The following is a 22,891-nucleotide window of genomic DNA, read 5'->3' on the forward strand; positions in this document are numbered from 1 at the left end:
CAAATGTAAATATTAACATGTCAAGCTTTCAGGTCTGGGCTCTTTTAACCTCATTTTGTTGCTTATATTAAATTTACATGAGGCGTGTTACCCAGCATCTCCATAATGAGCTCAGGTAAAAAATTTAATTAGATGTAAACAAAAAGAACATTCTAAAAGAACTAAGTATTCTATCTTTCTCACTTATTAACACTCCAAGGAAATTACAGGATTTTATTTACATTTGTTCTTATCAGTACGCATAGCAATCAATTATAGTGTTACATAAAGATTTGATCCCAAAAGATTAACTGATTTCAGAGTCAACTCAATGCTTTTGTTAAAATTCTCTCACAGAGTTTTCACAACTTCTGGTAATTTATGACCATCTCCAGAGCATGCCTTCCAAGCCTAATGCACTAGCATAAGTACTGGGGCCACAGGGTTGGGACAGCCAAGAAGGTCATGATATCCTGTCAATTCTTTTTTTTAATTTTTCTTAATTTTTATTTATTAGCTTTGAGAGAGAGAGAGAGAGAGAGAGAGAGAGGAGCAGAGAGAGAGGGAGGGAAACACAGAATCTGAAGCAGGCTCCAGGCTCTGAGCTGTCAGCACAGAGCCTGATGCGGGGCTCAAACTCACAAACCACGAGATCATGACCTGAGCTGAAGTTGGACACTTAGCCAACTAAGCCACTCAGGCTCCCCTTCTGCCAATTCTTTTAAAGGCTCTGCAGATACTGGGCTTCATTGAGATAGAGTAAACTTTCTCCCCAAAAGAGGTTCGATTAGGCAAGTTCCTGGGAGCTCAACATGAACATCCTCTATTTCTCATTTCTCCTTTTATAGCCCAGAGCCAGGCTGATTTAATTTCCCCTTCACACAAACTAAGGAGAGGAGGTAAGCAGTACAGTCAGAACTTGATATATGAGTTTTGGTTGAAGGTGTGGACGATCAATCCTCTTACCCATTTTCCCACCCCTCCCCCCTTATTTCCTATCCATTCTCCTTGTGATTTGTGTGGCAGACAGATGCCATGAGACTTTAGTGGTTGGAGAAATGGTGTCAGATTTGGTGATGGTGATGGAGGAAGAAAACAGCTGTTAGAATTAGCACAGCACATGAACTTTGTCAAAGGGAATGACGCCTACGTAGTAAGAATAACATTTAAAGGCATGACAGAACATAGCAAACCTTGAAAGACCTTACCCTTAAGGTCTTATCCGATGGCAAGGAAAACAAAGTAATAAAAAAGTAAATCACAGGAAATGAGATGCCTTGAGACAGCAAGGGCAAGGTGAAGGTATTACACAAATTTAATTCTTAACCCTCCAGTGTTGGGCAAAATGAAAAGAAAATAAGTAATCTATAGAGGAGTGAGTTTAAAGTCAGGAAACTTTGCTTCCAGTCTTGGCTTTAATTCTCAACAACTGATTGATACTGGTGAAGTGATCTATCCTCGCTATTCCTTAATTTGCTCATCTATGAAAGGGTGGTGACACCTGCCCGACCACCTCCTCAGATTGTCATATATGTCAACAACAGTGACAACAAAAGAAGCAAGAAAGAATGAGTGTCTTTGGAACATTGTAAAATGCTGTGCAACTGTTAACTGTTTATTCTGTAAGGTGCTGGCAAGAGTTTATTAGTCTCAGCAACCAACAGAAGTTTTAACGGTATTGGGAAGAACTGTCGAGCAAAACATTTTTGATCCTTGTGTGAAACAAAACAGTGATGCCATTTTTATAAGCCAGGTTATGAGTAACTGTGTTAGAACATGTAAATAAACTTCTACAAACAGATACTAATTGGAGATGGACTCAGACTCTAGGGGAGTGGCGGGTGGCTGATCTATCAGTTGGAAGAATACGGAGGAGCGAGGCGATCAATGGAGAAAGAAAGAATTTGGGAACAAAATAAATGTGGGGTCAGTGCCAGGTCCTCATAACTGTGATTCTGGGCAAATTTTGTACCTCCTCCGACCCTTCAGTTTTCTCACTTATCACATGGGTCACATACTGAGTATAATAATACCTAACTCGCAGGGTTAGATTATATTAAATTACATAATATAAAGTGCCTAGTGCAGAGACTGGTACGAGGCAAGAAGAGGAGTCATTACTATCTCACTTTGCCCAGGCCCTTTCATAGTCTACATACCTGTTTACCTATATTTTCCCTCTTCTGTTTCTTCCTTGAATACTGTCTATCCCGTAGCCTCCCTGTATTTGCCAGACTAATCTGCACATAGGACTCCTTTAAAATATTTATTTAAACTCCATATTGCCTTCATCATGTCTACCTGCTTAATAATACAATCATTTTTCATCCTGTGTTAGAATTATTGTATTGATCCTGTAAAGATATCCTATTAAATTTATTATGTAGGTACATTGGATTCCTAACACACCTGCTGACCCTAAAAGTAATCACAAACATGGAGGAACACAGAACCAAGGGGAAAAAAAAAGAAATGAGGATAGAAAGAGTTAAAGGGAACTTCAAATAGAAACTAATCATCCTAAGATTTAATATTGTATAGTATATTAATTTTAATTTTTGTATATAAATAATTGCCAGGGTAGAAACTTTCTTCTCATGAGTAATAAAATAGATACAATTGTTTGTAATCTACTGAGGAAATCAGAGAGCCTTTCTAATTTCCTTATTCCATTTCTTTAGAGTACTACTGAAACAAAATATCCAATGAAAAATATTACTTTTCGTTTTCCTGGATGGAAAAAATAACCCCAAACAATTGTGTCTGAAGATTATCTGTAATTTATTAGTGTGTTGTGTGTATATATGTGTGAATGTGACTCAACCTCGTTTTCTTCAGTAATTCCAGCCTTTTCTCCCCTTTTCCTTAAAAGGATGGATGTCCTTCTTGTCCTAGTGAGATGCACTTAAATGTAATTTCTTCTGGGAATTCTCACATTACCTGTGGGTGCTCCCTCCCCACCCCAACACCAAGCAGAAAAGTTTATCTTTCTCCTGTGCATCACAACATCTTGTTTATACCATTAGATTCCTTAGCAATTAAGGTATCTACCTTATACACCCTCCTGAGACACAGCACAATGTCTGGAATATAACTGTCATTTCTTGTATGAATTTTGACTGAAGGCCTAGATGATTAGGCTTGCCTTCCCCTTATTTCCTGTTGATCTTTTCTTAAGTTTGCAGTGTGTGACAACGTGGGACTATTTTAAAAGTTGGAGAAGTAGGTCAGAATTGGGGATGGTGTTGGAGGAAAGACAACTATTTTGCTTCCCTCTTCCATCTTCCATATGTTGTGTTATTGCTTTTAATCCTATCAAAGAAAATTCCATTCCAATCTTTCGAACAATATTATTTCAGCATCATGTTAGGAAAGGGTGAATTTGGAAGAATTATTAAATATTGCACAGAGCACCGTGCAACAGCCTACGGCTACTTTCTCCAGCAAAATCTTGAGGCTTTTTTTTAAATATTGTCTTTATCTTCCCGTGATGACTTATGAGGCATGGTTAGGAAAATTTTATTTTAAAGGTCAGCGATTCCAACAGAACCAGCCAACATTTTTTGAAGTTTATTGAGTGATTAATTCCTAGAGTTCTTCATTTTCCAGCCCTTTGATTTTTGCAATCACATTGACTGTTCAAAGTATATACAGCTTTTTAAAGTCTTTCAAATACTCTGTTCCTCGTCACAACTGGCAATTCATAAACAGAACTGATTAACATTCCCCACCACAAAGATATTTGAAGGAAACTAAAAACAAAAACAGCATCTTTGTTGAATCCAATTTGCTTACATTTCAACACACATAACTCCACTTAACTGGCCATCCCAGCAAAAGCCACAACACACACACACACAGCAGCATGGAGCTAACCACACAACTCAACAGACAATGCAGACAAACTTGAGTATAAACCAAGATTTTTCTACCTCTTTTTCATAACAGGTTAGTGCTGGCCCTCAGTGTTGGTGTACAGTTTTTATGGCATGGGAAAATAGGGATGTTTCTGCCCTATAAAAATAAATGTGTTGAAGGCTTTAGTTTGAGCTTACACAACGTCAGAAAGTTGCAAAGGCACTGGCACAATACAAAAAAAAAAAAAAAAAAAAAAAAAAGGAATCCCACATACAAATATATCACCAAAATATCACCAAAACACATGGCAAGATACTAAGAAAACAGCGGTAGGAAAACTACTGGTTTCTTGGATGATTTATGCAACAGTTTTCAACACCTTCCCAAAACATAAAGCATAAGAGAGGCATGCTGGTGGGTCTTTGGTGGGCATATCTTGTCACCAACCACCATTCATACCAAGTCTTTGGCTTTAAACTGCTCATTAGGCCATTTTCTCTCTGCAGAAGTAGAAAGCACAGAACCCTCATTGTTCTTTAACTTTTAAAAAAGCCTGAGGAAGGGCTAAGAGAAAGAGCATGCAGAAATGCATGCACTATCTTTAAGAAAGAAAGGGATACATGGAATGAGAATAAAAATACATAAGAGATACTTTCTTCATTTTATATGCCATAATATATACTTCTTTCCAAACCTTAGTTTGACACAAATGGTTTCTTACGGATGACATCTTTACTCTAGAAAGAGCTGGGTCAGAAAGATAAGCAGGAAGCAGAAGTTCTGAGTTCGAATAAAGACAATACTTTTGTTACATCAACGGATGAAAGGTGAGTGATGGGGCTAGGAACTGGGAAAATTTCCCAATTAGACCTAATGATTTGTAATGCCTCAAAAAAAAAAAAAAAAAAAAAAGAAAACTTACCGCATTCTGTGCAAATTTCTCAAAAGATGTTCTGCGATCCATTGAGTGTTCCGACTTACATGAATGGGGTGGGTGTGGCAAAGGGAAATAGGGAACATAAATAAAAAGAAAGCAAGGAAAACAGCATAAAGAGGCAGGATGATGAAAGGAGGCAATGCCAAATCCATGTTCTAAGTCACAGGGACCGGGAAGGTAGGAAATCTGCCAAGGAAGGACGCTAGACACAGGACATAGGCTCTGTTTTTATTAGAACTTCTATTTTTAACACCAAAACTCTTCCTGTGCAAACAGAATGGTATGATTTCAAGGCAAAATCAAATGACACTAAAATGAAGTAGATTCATGAAGGTTTTACGTTGACATTTGCAAAGCCTACATATTTGAAAATCAGTGGAACATCCTCAGAATTTCTTCATACTTTTCTGTTAGGACTAGATTTCTGTTGATTATGTCAATTCTGTCAAGCATTGCTGTCCAATAGAATTTGCTGAAAGGATGGAAATGTCATTCTATGTTGTCCAATATTTCAGAAGCTGAGGCCATTGAGTACATGAAATCTGGCTAGAATTTATGTACTCTTAATTAATTTAAATTTAAATTTAAACAACCCCATGTGGCTAGTGGCTGCTGTATTGAACAGGGCAAGTACAGAGTATTTATTTATTGGCAAAGGCAATGGACTTTAAAAAATCCTATTAGCCTAAATGACAGTCATGAATTACACAAAATTATAATTTCATATCAAAAGTTTCAGGAAGCTATGGACGATTTTAACATTAAAAAATAATGAATGATGTTCAATTTTTATATTCAGATTTTCCATACCCTGCCTCAATGATTACATTGATTATAAACATTAATTGAATAATGAGGTCTATTGCAGCTCTTCCAAAATGTGTTTGGCTACCTTGTTAGGTGTGTAAAGTTCACCATCAGGATACTAAGTAATCCAGGATGAATGCCAAATTAAAATATTTTGAATCGAACATAACTACATTTTGGCAACTATCATTGAAAATAATAAGTCTATATTTGGTTATGGGGTATGTGGCCAAAACCTTACACTCAAGCTTCCTGGACAAAGCAAACCCTCTTCAAGTTTTTGACCTAATGATGTTATTCTTTCCTTTTCATTAATTTTAATTTTTTATATTTTTATATCCATAAACTGGCCATACAAGAGACTAACATGAAACATGAAAACAGGTTCTAAAAAACGCTGTAAAGCATGAACATCTGCAGAAATAAACAAAACGAAAAAGAAAATAAGCAATCAACAAACAAAAACAAAAACATCTCAGATGACCCTTATAAAACACAAAGGTTTGGGGAAGGTCTTGGAGTGTGTTCACTTACCATTTGTCCAATACCCTGGCCTCAGTAGAAGGAACTACTCCGTACAATTATAACTGAGAACCAGATCGAAAAAGGTCACAAAGAACCAATACCTTTTTCTTTGCCTGTAGAAGCTCTTGATAGGCACTGGATCTTATAAAACGTGGGTATGAATCACTTTTCATCAATTTGTAAATGTGCTCCTAAAAAGAAATAATGGTTGAAGCGCTTCTTTATTATTTCTCAGGGAAAAATCAAATCCTGTGTCAAGAATACAGGGTATGGTTCAAAACAAATCTGGAAACAGCTAACATTAATAATGATAATGTTGATGAGAATACTTTGTGTTTACAGAACATGTGAATCTTCAGATTTATAATTTTATTCATGATCAATATTTAAACTGGGTTGAGAGCTACAGAGGAGGCAAATCATACCCAGTCCTTGAAAAACATGGAATTCAGTTAATGGAAGGTCATGAAGTTATTTCAAATCAAGTTGTTGATTTGAGAATAGGTCATTTGAGAATATAAGTAAATCTACTATCTCTTAAAATTACTCCAGGCCAAAAGTGAATGATATGAAGTCAAGACTCAGTAATCACACTAGCTATCTACTTGGAGGATGCAGACTGTCCAGATGAATCATCTCTTCGGTACAAATTATATTAAAAAAATGTCATCCACATCCACTTTGGGCCAGAGCACAAATCCAAGAAATATTTTGTGATATTTAATTGCTAAATCTCCTAATTTGTATGCATTAAAAAAAACCTCCTTCAGTGACAGATTAGGTAAATATTTAATAATTTAAACCTATAATCAGTCCACAATGTCCTATTATGATGATGAATATTGATAGACAAAGAAGTCAAGGAAAAAAATATATTCATCCCATTCAGTTGTTAGCCCCATCTAGGGAGATTCTGGTCTGGCCTATTGAAGTTCAACGGAGCATAAATGCTCCTTCCTCTTTCTAGTCTAGTGAAAAATCAGTTAGGTGTAGAGAGTATCCTGGATGTCCCAATCTCTTTTTGTTTGCAGAAAAAAATATATTTTAGGAAATGACTCGGTTTCCCCAGTCCCAAACACACCATTGCCACTTAGAGCAGAAAATCCTCTCTGCTATGATTTGGAGTTATTCTCACTCAATATCTAGCCCAAGGCTCACCTCCAAAAGTATGGCACATTCAAGACCCTATCAGAATTTGTTCTTGGAAAAGTGGAGAGAGGTCTTGTTTTGGAGTCAAGCACTGAAGGTTTCAGATCTTATCTTGCTCGAGACCTGCCACTTACAAACATGTAAATTTAGGTCAATTATCCCATCTCTCTGAGCCTTAGTTTTCCACTCTGTACAATAGGGTTGTTGTGAGGCTTAAAGGAATGATATATATTTAGCAAAGTAGGGGGGTATGCATAGTAAGCGCTCAGATATACATGCATATATACCAGGCACACTTCTAGTGATTGCCTGTATTAGTTAATTTAATCCTCACAAAACTTCAGTGAGGATGGGAACCATTATTATACCCATTTTAAATATGAAGAAGGTCACAGAGCTTTGACTAGAACCCAGGCAATTTGGCTCTAGAGTCTGCTTTCTTAATCATTACACTGTTTCTTTTCTCAAAAAATGGCAGGAATTTTCATTACTATATTTTTGAGGATGGGGTTAAAAAACCTATCAACAACTGGAGTTAAATATCTGAGCTTAACTGAAAAAGAAGCCCAGGGTCAGGTGGTAATGTTTTCTACAGAAAATTATGCCTTTTCATTTTACTGAAGACCTATTAAGCAAGAATATTTTTAATGCCACAGATAACAAAGAAATGTTCGTTTTAAGACTTCAGGGAGATCATTTCAAACATTTTACATATTGTTGGCTCTAGAAAAATGCTTGAAATTTTATCTTGAACTGAAAGAAAGATAAATCCACAGAGAAGTAAGCAACAGGACTATAATTTTCATCCTGCTCTCTTGCGTGTGTCTATAATTATTTCTACATAGAAGGCCATGGGAAAGCAAAGATGGGTGTCTGTTTAGCTATCTCAACCTGTGTTAGTTTTCTATACGATGGCTCGTTTCTTTAGACCAAAGCCAGGAGAAATGTACTTTCCACCGGGAGTGAAAATAAGGTCTTTTAGATTTTAAAATCTTCTAGATTTTATTTTAGTAATATTGTTATTTGAAAAACAAGATACTTTCTAGAACTAATATTCTTCTTTTGAAGAGGTTTAAGAAATTAAGATGCATGCATGTTCCAACTTAAAAGCCAATTTAATTTACAGGGGCGCCTGGGTGGCTCAGTTGGCTGAGTGTCTGACTTCGACTCAGGTCATGATCTTACAGTTCATGAGTTCAAGCCCCGGGTCAGGCTTTGTGCTGACAGCTCGGAGCCTGTAGCCTGCTTCCGATGCTGTGTCTCCCTCACACTGCCCCTCCCCCGCTCATGCTCTGTCTCTCTCTCTCTCTCTCTCTCTCTCTCTCAAAAATAAATAAACATTAACAAATTTTTTTAAAAAGCCAATTACAGCCTATCATTAGGAAAATAATACCCAAAAGTTTACTTTTCTTCTTGAGCACAATATTTTTTTAGAGAAGGAAAAATTCAGACTGTGTCTAAGGAGGCAATTGTGCCCAGTTTGAGGAAAAAAAACTAAATATTTGTCTTAGGATATTAATATCCTAATATTAATTTCCTTTTTTTCCTTTTCACAGATTAAAAACTTGACTTGGGAAATTCATATATGCCTAATTCTATTATTTCATTGTATCATAAGAGACAAAATTGGCTTGAGTGTGACATAACTGTAACCTACTCTAGCTTAGCTCTGACTATTCATAATGATGAATAATTTAGGAATGTCAGCATCTTAGAATCTCCACATTGGAAGATACCTTAAAGATTTCAACTATGTGTTACTGAGCTGAGGTCATCATTAGATAAGTGTTTTCTCGCATATTGGGAGATGAAGTAGAAAAATGAAGTAAAAGTGTTCAAATATTTCAAATATTCCCCTTTAAGAAATGTTCACATAAAAACATTCAAATTTATAAAACATTCCCAAGCTTCAGAAACTGTTCATTTTAATGTGTCTCTCTTTTCTTCCAAATCAATTGGAATTATTTTACATACAGTTACCTAAATTGAAAATATTAAGTCTAGCTGCCAATTACAATGAAAATAAAGCAGAAATACCTCAAACGTCAATTTTCCAGGAACACATTTGTGACATACTGTGAGGCCCACCCACATACCAACCTGAGCATCTTCGAATGTGTATCGTCCAGGTTCCTTCACATTCTGTGTGGTTTTATCATAGCTCTTAGAATCCAAGTTAATGGCACTGGGAGCTCCAGGAGCCAGAAATTCTTGCCATATTTCCTGAACTCGGGAAGGGACTTCTCTAATAGGCCTTTTCTTCAGGTCTTCCACTGCTAGCCAGAATCTATGGAAAATGTGACACCAAGCATTTACAGTGATGCCTCATAATTTGCAACTTCTTATAATATTGACTGATCACACAATTCACAATAATGCATAACAATAAACTCCTTTGTTTTCTCAGGGCTTCCAATATATGGCCTTTACTGAATTTTTTTTCATTAGTTGTATTCAAAAGTATAAATGTTTTCAAAAGGAAATATTGAAAACAATCTCTTTTAAGTGTTTGCTATTGAAAGCAGATCTCCCAGAGCCCTGATTCTTCACAACTTTAATTTTTACTACAGCAAAATAGCACCACTAAAGAACCATTTATTAGAGAGGAAGAGGAGATTGTAGGGAATTAGAGTGAATGACACAGAGCATCTGCTTGGGGGATAAAGCAGTGCATTGTACTATATTCTTTGGATCTGTTGTCCATGTGAGCAATGAGAGTTAGTATGGAGAGGATTTTCTGCTCTACGTGGCAAGGGAATCACAGCGAAGCTTTACTGGAATTAAAAGAGGCCTGGACAGGGGCGCCTGGGTGGCTCAGTCGGTTAGGCGTCCGACTTCGGCTCAGGTCACGATCTCATGGTCCGTGGGTTCGAGTCCCGCGTCGGGCTCTGGGCTGATGATGGCTCAGAGCCTGGAGCCTGCTTCCGATTCTGTGTCTCCCTCTCTCTCTGACCCTCCCCCGTTCATGCTCTGCCTCTTTCTGTCTCAAAAATAAATAAACGTTAAAAAAAAAAAAAAAAGAGGCCTGGACACAAGATCAGAAAAGGCCCTAGCTGGAGAAATCAGGGCAAGTAACTAATTTTTAGGCTGTTTAATTCAGAGAGTTATGGAATGACAGAAGCAACAAGCTTTCACGTGCCACTGTTTGAAAGGTTTAAATTTGCAGAGGCATCAAAGCAATTCAGAAGCTCTGGAAAACAAACAAACAAAACAAATACTGACTTTCTTCTAAATATGTAAATATATTTTATATGCTTCTGTATAGAATATATATGCTGTAAGGAAAAAAACCCACCAGAACATGTTTTGGCTAAGAGCAAATAGCAATGTCTAATAATAAAGGGTCACATTGTATTAATAGGTTTCATTTCTTTAAATTTTGCTCTGTGTTATATCATTTTGGTTAGGACTAGAAATAATGTTGAAAAGATGAAGATGGCAGGTGCCTGGGTGGCTCAGTTGGTTAAGCATCTGACTCTTGGTTTCAGCTCAGGTCATGATCTCATGGTTTCGTGAGTTCAAGCCCCATGTTAATCTCTGTACTGACAGCATGGAGCCTACTTGGGATTCTCTCTCTTTCTCTCTCTCTCTCTCCCCCTCCCATGCTCGTGGCCTGCCTCTGCCTCTCTCAAAATAAGTAAATAAACTTAAAAAAATGAATATATATATGATATATATTATATATATATCACTATAATTTGTTAAAATGAAAAAAAATACTTGAAAACGGAACATACTAGGTCTATGTTACCCTCAACATAGACCATTATCACCCTAATGGCATATGTAGTCATGAAATGGGAAAATGACAAAAGACAAAGTTCACTACAGGCTACAGAGTCTTAAGAGAGGTACAATATGACCTTTATAAACAGAACCTTCATACAAACAGAACCTTCATAATTATTAAGTTTTAACTTGGGCATTAATGAAAGGTCAGAAATAAGTAATAAAGCAGTTGAGCTAGAGTTAGAAAATCAAATACTACTCCATCTAGTGAGTTTCCAGTTTCCAGAGATTATTTTCCTGTAGATATATGTAACAGTAGATAGTCAATTTTGGTCAACGCCTTACACATGAAACTACCGTTATTGTCTTCAGAAGGGAAGGCTCAAGACTATTTCCTCCAAAAATAAGAGATTTGGACACTGTGCAATCTAATTGCCATCTGAGAGAGCATAAATGTTGTAATGAATGCTCATTCAAGTCCATTCCAGCATGCTTTCAACACCTTAATTGGAAGAATTTTTCTGTCCTCAAAGAAGCACTAGAGAAAAAGGTACACCATTCAAATAACTGCCTAACATTAGGACCCCGGGAGCAGCTATCAAGGAACAGGGCAAACCACATAGTGTGGGAGTGCAAAGCAGGAAAAAGCCTTCTGCTGGGCAAAGCACTGGGCTGGTAAGGCAAAGCTGATATAGATGCAGTGACATCTTAATAAACTTGAAAACACAGAAAAATTAATAAGAACACTTACAGGAATAAGTGCAGGCTCTATTCTAAGTGGTTTAGTCATATTTACTAATTCAATCTCTACAGCACTAGAGTATGTGCTATTATTTCCCCCATTTTTGAGAAAAGGAAACTGAGGATATGAAGATTAAGTCACTTATTTAAGGTTGCCCACTATGAGTGTCATAGCTGGGGTTTGCCCCTGGATAATTTGCAGCAGTTGATGTGCTCATAACTGTCCCTAAGAGCATCATCGCCTTTCTTTCTTTCTTTCTTTCTTTCTTTCTTTCTTTCTTTCTTTCTTTCTTTCTTTCTTTCTTTCTTATGTCTATTTGTTTTGGAGATAGACAGAGAATGAGTGGGAAAGGGGAAGAAAGAGAGGGAGACAGAATCCGAGCAGGTTCCAGGCTCTAAGCTGTCAGCACAGAGCGTGATGTGGGGCTTGAACTCATGAACTGCGAGATCATGACCTGAGCCAAAGTTGGACCCTTAACCAACTGAGCCACCCAGGTGCCCCACATCATCACCTTTTTTATTCTCGGCCTTACTGTAGATGTTGTAATAACTCAGTAGAATGGAAAGGGCACTGGTAAAATCCCATCATCCTTAATATATGGTAGCTGGAATATGAGGAAGTGTTTTAATGTCTTTGAGTCTTGAGTTCTTAATCAGTAAAATGGGATAATAATGTCTATCTCACTAGGTTTCCATTAGATGACAAGATAAATTATGTAAGAGGCACTTCTGAGTGCCTGACAGATTTTTAGACACTCAACAATAAAATTCATATTACTATATTTCCTTAGTACTCCCACTATGCTGCATGTTTTACCTGAAAAGGGAATGAGTAAAAACACACCAATGGACAGCAGAGGTTATATTTAAGGAATAAGTTATCAATAAACAGTATTTCTTGACTTTTTTTTTTCCTGTCTTAATTCTGGAAGAACATCGGAGTGTCATGCTTCTGTAAAGAGCAGGTACTTACAGGCAGCTGCTTGATAAGACAAACTGAGACTAACTTAAGCTCAATTAGCCCTCTTGGACAACTGGACTATTCTTTCTTCCTCAGTGTGTGATACCAGAAACAGTGGGCTCAGATTTGGGGAGCAGTGGAGTATAGCCTTTATTGGCTTTTAGAAAGCCTAGGATTCCAATTACTAGCCCATCTGACTCGGACAAGATGCTTAGCCTCTCTCAGACATATTTTGCTTATCGGAAAATGGGGCACGAATGTTTACATTTCATTTTTGTTGTGGTGATTAGATGTTTGATAATCAGAAAGAGTGAACACTAAATATACCATGGCATACTTATAACAGTATGGATATGATTATAACATAAAATATATTAAATATGTCATATTTCTTAAATGAAATGACTTAGATGGAAAACTAGCATGGTAGGGGTGCCTGGGTGGCTCAGTCGGTTGAGTGTCCAACTTCAGCTAAGGTCATGATCTCTCAGTTCCTGAGTTCAAGTCCTGCGTCAGGCTGTGTGCTAACAGCCCAGAGTCTTGGAGCCTGCTTCGGATTCTGTGTCTCTTCCTTTCCCTGCCCCTCCCCCCCCTTTCTTTCTCTCTCTCTCAAAAATAAACATTAAAAAAATTAAAAAAAAGAAAACTAGTATGGCATAAAATTATTGACATAAGAAATGGTTAAGGCTTGAACTAAGGAATCAGCAGTGATTCAATTCATTCATGAAACAAACACAGTTGCCACTATTTCTTTTGCCCAGAGCTTCTTTCTTCTTACGTTTTGGCTGGTTATATCTTGACATCCAAACCACAGCCTAAAGCTATTTCCCCTAGGATGCCTTTGCTGACCTCCAACTCTAGGTTAGCTATCCCTCTGTACTTCTCAGATCTAAATAACCACGATTTTGTGTTGTGATCTTTGTTCTCTGTATCCACCACTAGACTGTAGTTTTAATGAGATCAGGAACCATTTTTATTTGGTTAGGTGATACTGGCCAGGCTTATTACTTGTTTATTTCTTAAGTTTATTTTTACTTATTTTGAGAGAGGGAGAGAGCACGAGCAGGGGAGGGGCAGAGAGAGAGAGAGAGAGAGAGGGAGAGAGATAGAATCTCAACCAGGCTCCAAACTGTAAGCGTGAAGCCCAATGCAGGGCTTGATCTCACAAACTGTAGATCATGACCTGAGCCAAAACCAAGAGCTGGACCTTTAACTGACTGAGCAACCCAGGTGCCCCATTTCTTGTTTATTTTTTCATCATGATACCCCTGATGTTGGCATTTATTTAAAAACTTAGAGAACTAGAGGAAATTCCATCTTCCCATCTGCTAAAAGGCTAAAAATATCTTTTATCTCTGCTATATTTTTTATGCATTCCTTTACTCAATAATTGATGATGTGACCTTGATAAAAAAAAAAAAAAACAACCCTTAGCAGTGTAGATCTTCTAAAAGCCTTCCCAAGATGGGTTTGCACCAACTTGAATGAATAGAAGGCTGCATCCCAACAATTCATGACAGGCATGCATATATAATAAAATTATTCCAGGTTCCAACTGTGATCATCTTGCTTCAACCATAGGACATCTGTCAAAGTTCTACATGCTTCTGAATGGTTTGGTATTGGTATCTGTTAAATCATCTGTAAAGAATGTGACAATGCCTGGAGCTGCAGAGTTCCAATGAAAATAAATGAATGCTGGGACCTTACCATAAATGAGTTCCACAGGACCGCATAAGTCATGGGAAAGTAAATTAGGGTATCCTTTTCAAAAGAATAATGAATTAAAGAGCTCATGGAAAAACATTTTTATGCAGTGGAAAGTTATCACTCACTTTGGTGATCTTAAAAAGAGCCATTAAAATCTATTGCAGTGTCTCACATTTAAAAATTCAATTTCCAGGTGCCTCTTAAGTTCGAAAAAATTCAAAAATATGTAAGGATGATGCATACAACAGATGCGTGGAATGCACACCCCTCTCCTACTAACAGCTCAGTGTGGTGCGGCCCTCAACTGTCCTGAAGCTATATTTAAATGTGCCAAGTGCATGAACTGCCCCACAGTGTTGTTTCAAGTTATTTTTAATAGGCACCCAGACCTTACTTTAAGAAGACCAATACTGATAAATAATGATAATTTAACTTCATAAATATTATTGGCCATTCTTCACTTTGCCAAACATTAGTTCAGGTATTATACTTCTTTATGGAGTCCATTTCAAATGCATCACACTTATATACTTAATAGATGAAGAGATAATGTAAAAATAAACCATTATAAGGAACTAATAATTCTGGATAGGCTTTCCTTTGTTACCCTTTTCCCTCCATCAGGAGGCAGAAATTCAATGCGTTCATCTTGTCATCATGTTGGTACGAGGGTAACTGATCTATTTGGTGCAAAATAACCAGCCATATCACAGTAAGTCTCTCTGACATAGAATAGGATACAAACAATGTGTCTTACCTTAAATTTTCTGAGCTGAATTCTGACTCTAGAAATTTAAGAAACTGTTCTCTCCCAACTGGGTCTTTCAATGCTTCATCCATGCCAAAACCCCATCGTTTTACCCTCTGCTGACTTGGTTCTTTGCTATAGGAGATAAAATGAGGAAAAATATACTCCTTTCATGCCAATTCTGTCTTCTGCTATTACATCTCCCCTCAAAATCATATATATCTTGAGGTTCCCATCTTTAACATATCTTTCAGGAAAAAAAAATCTGTGATCGATGGCTGTGCATGAAATCATAGTGAAGTATACATTAGGCATTAACAACAGTCTAATCTTTATTAAGCCTAGGCACTAAGTGCTCTAGAGGGATTCTTTTAGATTTTTTTCTGCAACTTTTGAGACAGGTACTATCATAATTCTTATTTTATAGATGAAGACATCAAGGCACAAAGAGGGTTTTAACTTGCCAATGTATGACACGTAATAAGGGGCAATATTCTAGACATTCTCACCTCAAAGCACAATTTCTTAACCAGCATATAGTGTGGAGTCTCATGGTGGTATGTTGTACTGGAGGAAAATGCATTGGGAACCAAAAGGCCTAAATTCTAGTTATGAGTTTGTTGTTGATGAAATGTGTGACCTAACCCTGGCTGAATCCCAACATTCTGGGGCCCCAATTCCTCATGTATAAAATCTAGACCTTATGGATGAAGAGCCTGCACTTGTCAAGCATTTAAGAACACTATCTAGAGGTAAAAGAAAGAAAAAGTCCATAAACACAGTCTAGAGAAAGGCCATAGAATATGAAATCCTCCCTCTGTATAGTGATAGGCACTGCTCTCCTCATGACTCTGTCAAGATTGATGATATAAGTCTTCCCTTATATAGGTCATGAAGGAAACCAGGGAATCTTAAATTGTGCTTTGGTTTTCTTAAGACGTCAGTATCTTGTCAGATTCTCTTAGAGTGTTAATGGCAAGTTCATTTTGTTTTAAAATTGAATGGATAGAGCCATACCTGTATTGTGCTTAAATAAGTATGGATTTAACAATCATTTTGCTTGAATACAGGGGCCTATGTGGCTATGCGGAGTTTCAAAGAAGCAAAAACCATGAGCTAAATTTCAAGAACTGAAGATCCCAACTCTGAATAATCTATCCTGAAACTCCTGTACTTCTAATTTTGTGCCAGTCTTCTGGCAATGTGCATCTGAACACAAATGCAAGTATTTAAGGTTTAAAAACCATTACCTTGAACAAGAACTTTATATCACAGGCTAATAGAGACACAGAGTAAAATTAGCCTTACCATGATCAGTTATGGAATTCTTCCTATTTTACCCAAAACCTGAAATAAGTGAAATAATTGGAGAGAAAAGAACATGTCACATACCTTGCTTCAAGTTCCCAGAAAGTAGTATCATCAGACAGCCATGGGTTAGAAGGGTCAGGTGGCACAAGAAATGGGTCATATTCTACATACTGTTCCGTGTAACTTAACAGACTAGAGAGAAAAAAAAATATTTTCGTCTTCGTTAGTTTTTTCGCTGAGGTTATACCCAGCCCCAAATAAGGGATACGATATAAAAAGGTCTGGGCAAGGAATCGCTTGCTTATAGAGTAAAACCCAATGGCAGTTTCCACGTTTCAATAACTTTTGTGCATCAACTTATTGTGCACCTTGGAAGACAAATGTAGCTAAGGAGTCCATGTCTGTCCATGCCCAAACCAAGTGAGGCAACATCCGTCCATTAAAATGAAGTAAAATGGAAAGTGTCAGTGTGTGAAAAACAGTGCTAAGGGTCAGTTCCAATCCTTGGCCAACCAGTCCACTCACAGCTGAAATTTTAGCAAACTTGGAGAATGGGTAAAGGAAATTTTTATTAAAAGTATCTACAGGAGTTAGGTAAGGGGGGAATCACTAACATTTTTCTTTAAATTTGTATTAAAAAAAAAGAAAGAAAAGAAAAAGACGGAGAGGAAAGGAAAGAAGCTGCAGAGGTGGGATTTGGCAATACTCCAAAGCGAAGAACATGTGTGCCACTAATAACAGATTTAAATGAAGAAAAGGAAAATATCTAAAATCTGTGTTTAATTCAAATTCTGAAGTCATGCAATAACTGAAAAGTGTCAATGTTAAGATGAATTTACAGAGAGGCTCTAAGTTGCCAAAAAGTAACTCGATAAATTGAAAGGTTCATTTCTCTCAGCAGGAGTGAAAAATTCAACTCCTTGGAAATATCTTCTGTATCTGATTCTCGTTGCGCAGGACTGGATCTCAAGAGACTGAAGACAGTAATGATCATTCTTTCATTTAAACTATAACAGAAGAGTTCCCTGAAAGTTTCCTTCCCTTCCCTCCCTTCCCCTCCTCTCTCCTTTCCTTCCCTTTCCTTCTTTTCTCTTTTCTTTTCTTTCTTTTCTCTTTTTCTTTTCTTTCTTTCTTTCTTTCTTTCTTTCTTTCTTTCTTTCTTTCTTTCTTTCTTTCTTGTTTATTGTTTTTGAGAGACAGGGAGAGATAGAGCACAAACAGGAGAGGGGCAGAGAGAGAGAGAGGGAGAAACAGAATCCAAAGCAGGCTCTAGGCTCCGAGCTGTCAGCACAGAGCCCAACGTGGGGCTTGAACTCACATACCATGAGATCATGACCTGAGCTGAAGTTGGACACTTAACCGACTGAGCCACCCGGGCACCCCATTATTGAAAGTTTTCTATGTGCAAAAGGAAAAATAAAATTTCTTACAGGATCCCATTTTAAACACAGTTAACTATCACGTGAAATTTTTTTATTTATATGGGCATCTTGAAATACTTACCTATCAGCAACTTTTGACATTTTTAACCGATGTCTATCTAACTGTATTTGCCAATATTTAATCTGAAAAGAATTAAAGAAGTAGTTATGTAAGTAGTGACATTCTCAAAATTTTCAACTCGAAATTCTGATACACTGGGCAATTCTAAATAAGAATATGTTCCAAGTCAGTAAAATTTCAAAGTCTGAAAAATCAAATGAGATGACTCTGAAAATTAAAGTGTTTGAAAACACATAGTCAATATCCCTTTAGAACAGCAATGAATTTGAACATTCTGCATACTTTGACAAAATATAACTTTATTTTAAAAGCATTATAGAGATTTTAAACATTTATTCAGAGTGAAAAGCCAAATCAGAATCAATCCCCAATATTAAATTCAGAAAATAAATATATTTGTTATTTGTACTATAATTTCTTTTTTTTTTTTAATGTTTATTTCTGAGACAGAGCATGAGTGGGGGAGGGGCAGAGAGAGAGGGAGACACAGAATCTGAAGCAGGCTCCAGGCTCCGAGCTGTCAGCACACAGCCCGATGCGGGCCTCGAACTCACGAACTGCGAGATCATGACCCGAGCCGAAGTCGGTCGCTCAACTGACTGAGCCACCCAGGTGCCCCATGTACTATAATTTCAAAGTAAACCCTACTTCCTAATACTAGCCCAAGAAAGCATCAAAGATAGGTGTTTGGGGAATAATTTTACCAACATTTCATAACAAATGTTCACAGGGACATAATCACACATAGAAAACTTCAAAACTCTCTAAATTACTTTCCATTCATGGTTATTATAAATATACTAGAGAAAGTATCATTACACTATTGCTAAACCAGATCACAATAAAATATCAGGGAAAAGAATAAAAAAGTTATTTTGAACCAAACCAAGAGATTTCACTATTATTTGATATGAGAGACCCTAGTGTTTGCTCTCGACTATTACTTGGGGCCCAAACTATTTATCAATTTGTGAAACAACAAGTGACATATGCCATTACTGCACACCAGTGTTAATGCAGGAAAACTTCAGAGCCTAATGAGGAGCAGGGGGGGAGAAGCAAGAAAAAGCTCTCCGTGAAGATGATGTCACGTGATTGGATACAGAAAACACGTGACTCAACGGTCACCAGCTTCTAGTCTTCCGTTCTTCAAGAAGAGCTCCAGAGTACAAAATAACTCTTGAAATGGAGACGCCTAATCATCAGTGTAGGTCATTTTAAAGAATTGGTTAGAGGAAGCAGGATTTGGGGAATTAAAGAGTGAAGAGGTGTGAAAAACACCTGTCTATATTGATACATTTTCGAGGGACTACACACCTTAAAATAAGTGATTTCACGAACTTTTAACTGCAAATCTTCTCTATGAAACAGTCAACCCTTCAAATAACCTTTGAGAACGCTTGTCATTAAGATTCACCATGTAGTCTTCATAGCTACTACTCTGTAAACCCTTAACAGATCATTTTTTAGGTAGACCCACCTGTTGTTGTAATTCATCTTCTGTTGGAGGTTTAGTTTCTGGTGTGGGTGTGTGGGTAGGACTGTGACTTCTAATGTCATTTTGTAAACCATAGACAGACTATATTAAAGTAAAAAAGAAATATTTTAGGACAAAATATCATTTATAGCCACAGACTTTCTAAAAGGTAATTCTGTGTTATATATTCAGTAAGGTAACGCAAAGCTTTGTTACATATTTGATTAAGCTTCTCATTAAAAGTCAAAGACACTGCTGTCATAAATATCTTATGAATATAAAATAGAAGCACAGCTCTTTGAAAAAACATGTGGTTAGATTATTAACTTTGACAGAATAATCGATTATATGGAAAGATCACGGTAAGTCTGATAATAAAATTTGGGGATGGACTGAGAGTACTAAGTTGGGAAATAACACTGTATAGCATTTAATAAATATTGATTTCAAAATAAAATAGGGGTGGATATAGAATAGATTAAACACTTTATAAACCAGAAGAAAATGAAAAGAATCTGAGTTTTACAAAATGGAATACTGAAGAGAGAGACTACGTCAACAATTCTGTTGTTGATTTGTTGGTTTCTGCTAGTGTGATCAAGGACACCCCAGAGTGCTCCAAATTTCCCACCTCAGCATTGGGTTATTTACCTCACCACACGGGCCTTGACATTTGGTGCCTTTGGGTGCCTTTTGCAAGCATCGGTGACCGCAAAGTTTTCTCCTGTCTTTGGAATCCTTGATGCCCCAGTGCTTCTTTAGTATTTTGTCAAAAGGCCAAATCTACTGTTTAGGAATACTCTTTTTTGAGAAAGACCCACTGCTTAGTACGTACAAATAAATATTTAGAGTCTTACAGAGACAAAAAAAAGTCTTCACCTGAAGGTGAGGCATCTCACATATCAACTCAAGGGAGAAGCCAAATAACTTTTTCTTTCATATCAAAGAATTCTGACTTTAAAATAAAGGATTTAATATAAGCTACTGAGCACTTTTTGTTTGGACAAGAGGATGAAAGATAAGGACATAATAAAACTGCTCAAGCCCCACAAAATTGAAGTTACCAGATAGGTTTGGAAGAAACTCTTGAAATCAGAAGAGGGTAGATACAGATGTCTAAATGAGCCAATTTTCAGGCCCATCACTAACCATACAAGTATCTCTACATTCTATTGTGTTTTGTTCCTGACCTGTTTTTACTCGGACTCTATCTTTTCTTAATGTTAACCTGTTAGCTCTATACATGGACCTTTGGACTTGGTTTTTCCCTTGTAACTCCTCCTTACTTTGCTCTTAGCCTTTCTTCAATAGATACTCACTTGGATTTAACCTGCCTGAATTATCCAATTTAGACTATCTTTGGTAAATCTTTCAATCTGCCCTCTCTTGACCTAGTGTCAACCTCTTGGAACTTAATTTCTGTCACTGGGCATCCAATTCAACCCAACAAATATGGGTTGTATTCACATATGCCGTGAATTAATTATTAACAGGAGTGAACTGAATGGCTTAATTTTTTCTGTTCTTCCATTCATTCATTCAACATTTATTGAACACCTACTGTATGCTGGAGATAATGCTGAGCACTAGGGATGTAGAAATAAACAAAGATAGGTATGCTTCCTCCTCCATTGGAATTCACAACCTAGCGGAGGGGAAACATGTTACACAAATAATCACACAAATAAACATATGATTAAAACTGTGGTACGTATCATGAAAGAAAACAATAACAAGAGCATAGGGCCTGTGTACAGGAGACTTAATTTTCACCGAAGAAACAGAGAAGGCCTATGTGAACTACTAATACTCATATTTGAACTTTGAACTCTGAAGTGACAGTTGAGGTTGATGATTTTTTAAAATTGGGTGAGTAAAAGATCACCAATTATTCAATAATTGTAGAAAATAAATGTAGACATTGTCCAATGTTTATTATTTTTCAGGTGTATTACATTAATTTTTATAAAGAAAATAAAAAGACTCTAAGGTTTAAACATTACATTCTTATTTACCTTAGTTTAATTAAAGTACTTAATAAGAATCTATAGTTCATATAAAAATGCTTATAAGATAAGATAGCTGACTATTTTAACAGTAAGTTTTTGGGTTAAGATTAAAAACAATTTAAAACACTGCTGGAAAAAATACTACATTTTGTGGTGTCATGGAAGTAAAATGATGTATAAAATATCTTCTGTCTCTCTATTTCTATGATTACTTCAGTATGTATGCACAGCACATAGGTTCAGGAAGGTCCATGGAAGAATCACATCACTGGAAGGCGGTGTTTAAAGCTGTCTTCTAGCAGTCTCGCTACTGGCTCTGAGGTTACTGTGGAGTTTCCATTTTTTGTCTTACATGCAGGTAAACATCAGGTGTCCTGTCTTTCATCAGTCAGAGTGCCTTTAATTTTCTGGGGACCAGTGATAGCTTTTAACTTTGATTCTTGGTTACAGTGAAAATGGCCACGAATAATGAAGTTTTACATAGAGGGCTTATTTTATGAACAAAGGAGGTAAGGAAATTGATACGAGTTTGGCAGACAGGTTATGAGGATCATCTGAAATGTAAAAGGCTTTGAATTTTTTTTTAAGTTAATATGTTAAAATATTGGCCTAGGGTGGGTGGAGTAGACCTAGCAACAGGTAGGAATGGAGAGAAAGGGACATGGAGTTGTCTGAATGTCTCAATGTCTGCAGCTGGGGGTAAAGAAAATTAACTAATTGGGATCCATTTTGAGTTGTTAGCAAAGCTAGTTACTAATCAAGATGCTTTGATGTGATGAACATGTCCACTTATTCCTGGACCAGCTTTCTTCATATAGGGTACCATCCAAATGAATACTGGGTAAGTTATTCATAAAATGAAACAGATCTGATGTTCTACATAAATATGTTCATATATGATTTCCCTTCACGTCTTAGAAGAAAGAGGTCTAAGAAAATTCTCTACTTTTAAAGCAGAAACGAAAGAGTGCAGACAGTTTTTATGCTTGTCTATACTGAGTGAAATCTCTGGGATTTGTCTGACTGGTGGTGGAGGGAGGGGATCTTTCTCTTTCTTCTGGATTTCTCAGCTCAGCTAGAAAATGGATTGTGACCACATTTGCTGCCATGTGCAGGAAGCCCTGGCAGAGAGAGGGCAGAGAAGAGAGGGCAGGGTTAGAGAGACCCTGATGAGTCCCTGGGTCCATCACCCCCAGGGCTAACTCTGCCCCTGCTGGCTCCCAAGGCTTTAGAATATTCCCTGCTTGTAGCCATTTTGATCAGAGTGTCTATTGCCTGCAAGTTTATTGTCCTTCTTACTTAAAACCCTTTTGTGTCACTGTAAGGCATGAGTAGTTTCTTCTGTTAAGATTAAAATGCCACATTATGCATACAGACAGGAGGAAATGCCAGTATTTTTATGTATAAACAGCTGTAGCCACTGCATTAAAAGCAGAAAACTAGACAT

General features: G+C 37.0%; 1 protein-coding gene across 10 annotated transcripts in view; it reads right to left on the bottom strand.

Annotated features, from left to right (window-relative positions):
• RGS7 (regulator of G protein signaling 7) overlaps nt 1–22,891 on the bottom strand; it is a 498,690-nt gene that overhangs the window by 14,633 nt on the left and 461,166 nt on the right. For 6 of the 10 annotated variants that reach the window (XM_053209414.1, XM_053209412.1, XM_053209413.1 and 3 more), the window contains 9 exons: nt 20,997–21,080; nt 19,439–19,537; nt 17,959–18,020; nt 16,537–16,647; nt 15,154–15,279; nt 9,356–9,542; nt 6,208–6,297; nt 4,760–4,813; nt 3,912–3,993 (listed from right to left, as the gene is read on the bottom strand). In XM_053209414.1, the coding sequence (XP_053065389.1) occupies nt 3,919–3,993; nt 4,760–4,813; nt 6,208–6,297; nt 9,356–9,542; nt 15,154–15,279; nt 16,537–16,647; nt 17,959–18,020; nt 19,439–19,537; nt 20,997–21,080 (888 nt within the window). In that variant the 3' untranslated portion in view covers nt 3,912–3,918. The remainder of the gene's footprint in view (nt 1–3,911; nt 3,994–4,759; nt 4,814–6,207; nt 6,298–9,355; nt 9,543–15,153; nt 15,280–16,536; nt 16,648–17,958; nt 18,021–19,438; nt 19,538–20,996; nt 21,081–22,891) is intronic. The other 4 variants (XM_053209415.1, XM_053209420.1, XM_053209416.1 and 1 more) reach the window with 4 other exon arrangements.

Source organism: Acinonyx jubatus, chromosome E4 (genome assembly GCF_027475565.1).
Source record: "Acinonyx jubatus isolate Ajub_Pintada_27869175 chromosome E4, VMU_Ajub_asm_v1.0, whole genome shotgun sequence".
In the NCBI taxonomy this organism is placed as follows: Eukaryota; Metazoa; Chordata; class Mammalia; order Carnivora; family Felidae; genus Acinonyx; species Acinonyx jubatus.